Raw genomic sequence first — 8,290 nt, 5'->3', positions numbered from 1 at the left:
CCATTGAAGCTTGTAGGAACGGGGATGCTTCATGGTCCTAAGACCCAACTGCTCAACAAGAGACACATTAGTGAAACTTCCACTATCCAGAATTACAAAATAATTCTTCCACTAATGTTACATCTAGCATAGAATAAATTTTCCTTTTGATCAGAATCACCCTCTTTCACTTGAATTCCCATTAATCTCCTAACAACTAACTGTGTGTTTAATGAGATCTTCCTCCCTGCAACTGGTAATACCATCTGTGGATTCCTCTCCATCAGATTCTTCTACATTATCATAAGATTCATATTCTCCATTCTCCTTAATCAAAATAGCTCGTCGATTAGGACATTCATATTGCATATGTCCTCTCCCCTGACATCTATGACAAATAATAGAACTTGAATTTCTATGAGGTTCAGGTTGAGTAGAGTTCCCTCCCTCTTAACCTCTACCTTATTTTACTCTTTTCAGCTGATTGAGATGGCTTGACTTCAGTTTTTACGTCTTTACTCTTACTCGAAGAAAATCTCCAAGTAGTACTATCTCTATTTCAACTGGTAGAGGACGACTTGTTTTGATCTCTAAGTATCCTTTCTACCTTAGTATCCAAGTGCAACATCTCTATTACAGAATGACAATCTCTAGAAAGTTCAATCTAATTATCAATGTCCTTGTTCAACCTAGTATAAAATCAAGTCATAATGGTTTCCTCGACCTCATCTAGGTTAGCCTTCATCCTAAACACCTCCATGGTATTGTAATACTCTTCAACACTTTTGTAACCTTGCACTAAGCCGTGCAACTTCTTGATAATCTATCTATGTTAATATGAAGGTACAAATCTATCCATTATTGCTCTCTTCATGTCTTCCCAAGTCTCAATTGGTATGTCACCAAGCCTTCTACGATCAAGGTCAGTTCTTTCAAGCCAAGCAAAGGCATATCCCTTCAATTCAGTCACCATCATTTAAACTTTTTTCTTCTCAGAGTAGTTATGAACTCTGCAAATCCTTTTCACATTTGCTTTCCGCTCCAAATATACAACCGCGCCAGTTGTCCCCTCAAAGGAAGGAATCTTTATCTTAATGCTACCCAAGTTTCTATCAACTCCTTCATCTCGGTTGTATTGATTCTATTGTCGCATCCCAAATCCTCTGCCATGCCTAGCTCCCCTCCTACCCCATCTTAAGCCTTGATGACCTTAATCAATATAGTCATCAAAGTCTCCATCTTCAATTCTTCATAGGGCGCATATTGTGGAGGTACCCTAACTTGTGGTGGATCCCTCCTCACATTTTGAGATGGACCTTGATGTACTGCAGGTGCCGGAGCAACTGGTATTGTCCGATTAGTCATCTACAAGTTTTCTACCTGCAAAGTCAAATGTTATATCTGTTGCATCATAGCTTGCAACATTTCATTAGTTCCTTCAACTTGAGCTAGTGCTTTAGTGCCACTGGTACTATCCTCAACACCATGCATTCTCTCATAATTATGAAATTATCACGTTTCACTCGTATATATTCTCTGCATCATTCCTTAGAAATTCTCAAAGTTTGAGCTCAACTCACAAATCACCTATCCAAGAATGAGTTTCTTGAAAGTAATTTAAGAGTGGAGTTTATATAATCAAGAACATACATTTAAAAACAAAGTACATGAGCCAAGAAATTTCTATGAAAATAACGAGAAAAACACGAACGAATTGGCACGAAAGAAATAGTTAGTTTCAAATAATAAGAACTATTTAATGCGAACTTGAACTAGTTCGTCCTTGACAAGAATCTCCAATGAATCTTTCTTACCCAAAAGCAATCTTTTCCTAACAATCAACAAAAACACTTCAATAATAATTTAAGAACAATTTTTTTTCTTGAAACTCAAGAACAATTTTTTTTCTTTGAGTAAACAACTCGACTAGGGTATAGCCGAAACAAGAACTATACTTCTTTTTTTTTTTTACTAATTCGGATCTTAATTTCAAGACTGGGGAACTTGAGTTTGTTAGAACAATACCCGAGCCTTTGCTCTGATACCAATTAATACGATCTGAAACAAACAAAACAACAGAATATGAAATAACAATAATTAAAAAAACTAATAACATGTTTGATTAAGATAATCAAAAGTAGTTTGAATAATGAAGTATGAAAGAAAATCTAGAACCCTATTGAATATCTCAAGCAACAATCGTAAAACTATCTGATCGCCTTCCAAGAACGACAAATTAGAAATCCTACATATAAAGAAAGGAGAAGAAGAACCCTCAAGAACCCAAGTCTTGAAAACATATAATCCAAAGTCGAACTCGAATCAAGAGGTTCGAAATCTCTCTCAAGAGTTTTCTTATTTCAACATATGCTAAGTGACTAATGAAATAACCCTAAACTATTATAAATACCCAATGGGTAAAATAGGAAAAGTTTCAAAATTAATTTTCAAAAAAACCCGCCAGGCCAAACCGTAACCCCAACCGCAAGACACAACTGAACCGTGTCGAATTCCAGGAGCTTATTTTCTTCAGCTCTTCAGGCCCCTCTTGAAACGTAGTCAAGGGTTGGTGAATTTTATCTTTGACCATGCTAATACATGCATTAATTGCCTTGGTATTGCTAATACCATAGTTTGCTATTATTAATTATACATAGGATAATACCAAATATATTATATAACTAATAATTGTATTAGTAATACATGGATTAAAAAAATGTACCAAACAAGAAATTAGTAATACCAAAAGTTAATGTATGCATTATTTTTCTATAATGCATCCTGCCAAATAATCCGGAAGTATGAAATTACATTTAGTAAGGATTATTTTTGCCTTATGAAGCGATTTTTTTAATGCAAAACAGATCCTAACCACTGGAGGAAAAATAAAAAAATTAAAAAATGATTCACAGGCTAGCCATTGGGGGAGTATTGTCATTTGGCATCGTCCAAAATATCTTACCTAAATCGGTGTATACAAAAGGATAGAGGCTCGTCATCTCCGTCCCTCCCCATCTTTGCACCCTCACTTTCCACCAACCACTCCCACGCCAGTCTCTCTTTCTCTCTCTAGAGTCACTCAGTCAAGTACTGAACATTAACGGAGAAACAGAAATCGGCAACAATGGCAGCTACATTTGCTACAGTTGTGAGCCTTTTTAAACTCTCAAAACTCTCTACTATTCTTCACTAATACATTTTTTAACTTCGTCCTTCAGTGTACCCCCTAATTTGTCTTCGTAACACAAAATTATTGGGTATTGAAAAAGGAGCCCAAATAGGGCGGGGATATAAAAAGATTTCATACAATTGAGATGTTGTTTGTGTAATTTTGTTGTTGTTGTCGTCGTCTTTTCAGCTGACTTAAATTTCTCCTTTTTACAGTCGAATTTAGGCTCACTCTCAGCTCCACGAGCTGCTGCAAACCCTACATATGCTTCTCCTAAGTTGGTGAAATCTTCATTCTCATCGTCAAGTTTCTTTTCTGGCTCGTTGCGCCTCGCTACTTCATTGAACCGTTCGGTTCTCAGAAAAACCGGCGCTTTATCCGGGTCCATTCAAGCCGCAGTGCAGGTCTGTGCTTGCTTGCGAGCAAATTTATGAGATGCTTTATTATTTACCCTCTGTCCTAGTTTATGTAATGTTGTTTGATTGAGCACATAAAAAGAATAGCTTTTGAAACTTATGATCTAAAATAAGTCATAAACATTTATATGTTTATAAATTATCTCATTAAGGTTAAAATACAAATTTTAAAGTTATTTTTCTCCTAAATATAGCAAGGTGTCATTCATTTTAGGACACACTAAAAAGAAAAGAGTATGTTTTTTCTTCAAAATTAAATATGTCAAATATGGACTTAGGAAATATGCTATATAGGGTTTCTGTGAGGAATAGCCTGTCAGGTTAAGTTCAAGAGCTTAACGTCTGTAAATAGTTAGCAGATGAATACATAGGCCATAGTCGGCATGTGGTGCAGAGTGTTGGTATGCCGTCTTATTTTATATGACAATAATTGATTGTAGACGGATTTTAAGATGTTAAATTGGACTTTTATCTGTATAATATACTAATGACAAGTTGATAGTAGAAGAATATACACGAGGCATTTAAACAACTTTGGAGTTCTTTTTCAAATGGTTGGGTTAAAAGAAATTGTTGTTTCTATGATATTCATGAGTGAAACAAGGACTTTCTTTAAAAATACCAGAAAAACAACTTCTTCAGAAACAATTTCTTGAAACACTCTTTTACATTAACTTCTTTAAGAAACTCAAACAAATGCCTTCTAAAGTAACAGTTAGTTTGATAAAGAAAATATCACATCAAAGTTTAAAATTCAAACAGTTAGTGAATTTTAATTCTTGAAACTTGTAAACATAGTAGTATAAAAAATGAAATGATGTCAAATATGTCCTTAAATGAAATAGTGTCTTAAATTGGAACAGGAGATGTTTTCTTTTTTTAAGTAACAAAGTGAATTCTGGCAGTGGATTGAGCCTTTATACATGTAGAAAGTGGTTGTGGTTCAGTTTTCAGCAAACATTGTGTTATGTTTCCGTCTGTGGGACTGTGTTCCGTAATTTGTTTATTACTTAGTTGAAGTTTATAAATTGGTCTGAGTGTATTTATGGAAATCCAGGCGGCCGAGGTGCAATCCAAAGTGACACACAAAGTTTATTTTGATATTAGCATTGGGAATCCTGTTGGAAAGCTTGCTGGGCGAATTGTAATTGGATTATATGGTGATGATGTGCCACAAACAGCAGAAAATTTCCGTGCACTCTGCACAGGTTCTTTAGTAGATTTAATGTTATTAGTGTTGTCGCTGATGTTATAATCACTACTACTCTTGCTACTACTTTATCATTATCATCAATATTATCATCTTCTGCCTTATTGCTTGAGTTTCATGTCTAACTTACTGTCTGTTATTTACAGTTTGCTTATAGTTTGTACTGATTTCTTTCAATCAGGTGAGAAGGGTTTTGGCTACAAGGATTCTGCATTTCATCGTGTTATTAAAGATTTCATGATTCAAGGAGGTGATTTCGATAAAGGAAATGTAGGTGTCTCAATACATGGTTTGCTCTTTTTCTATTTGTTCCACTAATTGGCATTCTTCTGGACTCAATCACATCCTTCACCCAGTTCATATTGTTTTCAGTAATACAATTGAATGAAGTATGTTTTGGGATGCTTATTATTTAGCCTTTTATTTTCTTTGTTTCTATCTGAACAAGATTTTAAATGGGAGAAATGCTAAACCTTGAATTTGATTTCCTTGGCCGGTGGTATCTTTTTTTCTGATTGATGGTTTATTCTTTTCTGTCTTTTGGATCTGCAATGGCTCCAATTTCCACCATGGAAACTCAGAGAACAAAAGGGTTACAATTTGTTTCAGTTCTGTATTTGTGAGATTTGCCGGTTACTTCATAAGAATTTGTATTCTGAGATGATCAATCTTCAGGATGTAAACGTTTTTTTAATGAAGTAATGAACTTGCTGATATCAACTTTTTGCTTCTTCTATGTTTTCTGGAAAGGAAGATTTTCTTTGATCAGTAGTTAACTGCATGAAAGAGTGCGTGAAGATGCTCAGTGGAATATGTACTTCTGGCATATTTGATGGTTTTAACAGCCTCTCTTCCTCTCCAGGTTGGGGTAAGGTCTGCGTACACACTACCCTCCCCAGATCCCACCTGTGGGATTATACTGGGTTTGTTGTTGTTGTGGTTGTTGTTGTTGTTGTTGTTGTTGTTGTTGCATATTTGATGGTTTTGTTCAGTTGAATATGTTATGCCATGCAACTTGAACTTCTTACTCTTCTAAGCTTTAATATGCATATATTAGTTAGATTGAACAGTTCTAGTGTTTTCAGTTTCAAATTTGGAAAATATTCAGTTGCCATGTCCACACATTGTAATCTTTTCCCCATACATGGGATGCTTTATTCGCAGGGAACCGGTGGTAAAAGCATATATGGTCGTACCTTTAAGGATGAAAACTTCAAGTGTAAGTGACTTTTCTCTTCAAAATTTTGTTTGAAGCTCCTTTTTGTGGCTAGGCCTACGGGTTCCCTTGGTTCAATTGTGTAGAATGTTCTTTGTGATGAAAATATCAAATAACTGCAGTGACTCATACTGGACCTGGAGTTGTTAGCATGGCTAATGCAGGCCCTAATACCAATGGAAGCCAATTCTTCATTTGCACTGTCAAGGTATGTGAAGTGGGAATCTCAATCAGCAGAATATCTTCTGAATATTGGATGCAAAGACATGATTAAAATAGTACTCCCTCTGTTTTAATTTAGATGAGGTAGTTTGACTCGGCACGGAGTTTAAGGAAAAAAAGAAAGACTTTTGAAATTTGTGGTCATAAAAGCCTAAGGGTAAAAGCGTTATGGGGTCATGACATTTGTGTGGTTATAAAAGTTTCTCATTAAGGGTAAAATGGGTAAAATGAGGAGTTTAAGTTGAATTATTTCCAAATTTAGAAATGTGTCATTTATTTTTGGAACAGGCTAAAAAGGAGAGTACCTCATCTAATATGAAACGGAGGGAGTAGCATATTGCAATTGGCATATGCAATGAAAGAGAACTGTACATACTTATGTTGGTATTTGATCATTGAGAATTCATTTTGGCTGCTCTTAATTCCTAGAAACAAATAGTTGACTTCTTTACTGTTTGCTCTTTCTTTCTTCTCTTTTTCTTCTGAATGTTCTCAGCGATCAGCAAAGTCGATGTTTTTGAGCTTGTGAAAATATATCTTTGAGCAACATGTATCTGGTAGTTAATACTTACCATGCTTTAGCATATGTGGACTTTGCCTAGTTTATACCCAGCTTAAACAATAATAACATCAAATACACTCTTTTTAAATTTCTTTTCTTCCTCGTTATTTGTCCGTGCAGCTACAGTTATTCAACCAAATAATTTTAGTTTGTATATTTAAAACCTAAAAATGAAGAAGGAACTAAATAGCACATGGTAGTGCCAGCAAAATGTATCTCTTTTTTCTCATTCATACCTGTGGAATGAAAGATAAAACATGAAAGTTTTGGATTTTGGGTATTTTCAGGAAATTCGGTCAGTCAAAGGATATTTTAACTATTATAGTTGGTCACTTACAGGTGCTCATTGTCGGCAACAAAATATATTTTTTCTGAGCATTAGCCCATTTTATTCCTAGCCTGTTTTAGATAGTGTATTTTAGAAAACCGAACTTTTAGTCAACTTTTAACTTTACATGATATTGTATGCATTTATGTTTTTGTGCATTTATATTTTGGTGCATTGCAGACCCCATGGCTTGATGAGAGGCACGTTGTGTTCGGGCAAGTTTTAGAAGGCATGGACATTGTGAAATTGATTGAGTCGCAGGAGACCGATAGGGGTGACCGTCCAAGGAAGAGGGTTGTCATCAGTGACTGCGGTGAGCTACCAGTGGCATGAGGCGGGAATACAAATATAAAGCACTTTATTATGTTAAGGCCCGTTGCCAGATATAAGAGGATTCTCAGTACTGAGTTTTCATCCAAAACCCGGCTTTTCCCTGTTCCTTTTTTGGGTCTCTGTAGGATTTCGAATTACAGGGTAAAAAATTTCTTGCTAGTAGTGAGTATGTTGTATTCCTGTAACCTGGGCAGATGCTAGTTTAGTTGACATTGAATATACTAGATGGTAATAGACTTGTTGCTTCTATACAACCACTGTTTGGATTATGTTTGTCTTGATTAATGTGATGAATTAGTGTTGCATCATGTATAGAAAGGGGATCCCAGTTTACATGCTACTTGGTCTGCGAAATAAGAAAGGGGATCCCAGTTTAGTTTCAAGTAAGGGTTGGATTTGACACAGCAATTGGAAGTATATGGTTATATCTCCTGAGAGAGGCGACAATGAACAAATAACATAGAAAAGGACAGTAGGAAAAAAGGTTTGGTCATTGTTAAGCAGCACACTTGCCTGTGTATGAACGATCATAACTTACCCAACAGCTGCAGTTGGGCACATAACAGATAGCTCCATTTTGTTAAAGGAATGTGGAAAATCCGTGCCGGGGTTGAGAGGTAAGTCAGACGAGAGGGAGAGTAGCTTCATAATATACTCCTATACCAGAACTTTTTGTAAACCCGTCTATTCTGAGAATTAGAAAATCCCGCCATGTTCTTTACCGGCTTTACATGTTTGATAGATTACCAACTTTTTCTTTAAATAACCGTGAGGCTGAGAATTTGAACCTGATGTCTCATGGTTTTCATCACTTTCATTGATCGATTGTTAGACCTGGTTTTCACCAATTTCATT

At 35.6% G+C, this 8,290-nt stretch overlaps 1 protein-coding gene across 2 annotated transcripts; it reads left to right on the top strand.

Annotated features, from left to right (window-relative positions):
- Positions 1-2,899: 2,899 nt before the first annotated feature.
- LOC104239696 (photosynthetic NDH subunit of lumenal location 5, chloroplastic) lies at positions 2,900-7,689 on the top strand. Of its 2 annotated transcripts, none has more exons than XM_009794405.2 (7): positions 2,900-3,127; positions 3,364-3,552; positions 4,622-4,772; positions 4,956-5,044; positions 5,939-5,993; positions 6,113-6,198; positions 7,283-7,689. In XM_009794405.2, the coding sequence occupies exons 1-7, from the start codon at positions 3,104-3,106 to the stop codon at positions 7,433-7,435; spliced, it is 747 nt and encodes a 248-aa protein (XP_009792707.2). In that variant the 5' UTR covers positions 2,900-3,103; the 3' UTR covers positions 7,436-7,689. The 2 variants fall into 2 exon arrangements, with proteins under 2 accessions (XP_009792707.2, XP_070018489.1); XM_070162388.1 differs by having other exon boundaries at positions 2,947-3,124.
- The last annotated feature ends 601 nt before the right edge of the window (positions 7,690-8,290 follow it).

The sequence above is a fragment of the Nicotiana sylvestris genome, chromosome 11 (assembly GCF_000393655.2).
Source record: "Nicotiana sylvestris chromosome 11, ASM39365v2, whole genome shotgun sequence".
Lineage (NCBI taxonomy): Eukaryota > Viridiplantae > Streptophyta > Magnoliopsida > Solanales > Solanaceae > Nicotiana > Nicotiana sylvestris.
This window is presented reverse-complemented; position numbering and strand designations above follow the sequence as displayed.

Coding starts and splice junctions, on each gene's coding strand:
- LOC104239696 (XM_009794405.2), top strand. CDS start 3,104: ATGGCAGCTACATTTGCTACAGTT. Junction 3,553..4,621: donor CCATTCAAGCCGCAGTGCAG/GTCTGTGCTTGC, acceptor ATGGAAATCCAG/GCGGCCGAGGTGCAATCCAA. Junction 5,045..5,938: donor GTGATTTCGATAAAGGAAAT/GTAGGTGTCTCA, acceptor CTTTATTCGCAG/GGAACCGGTGGTAAAAGCAT.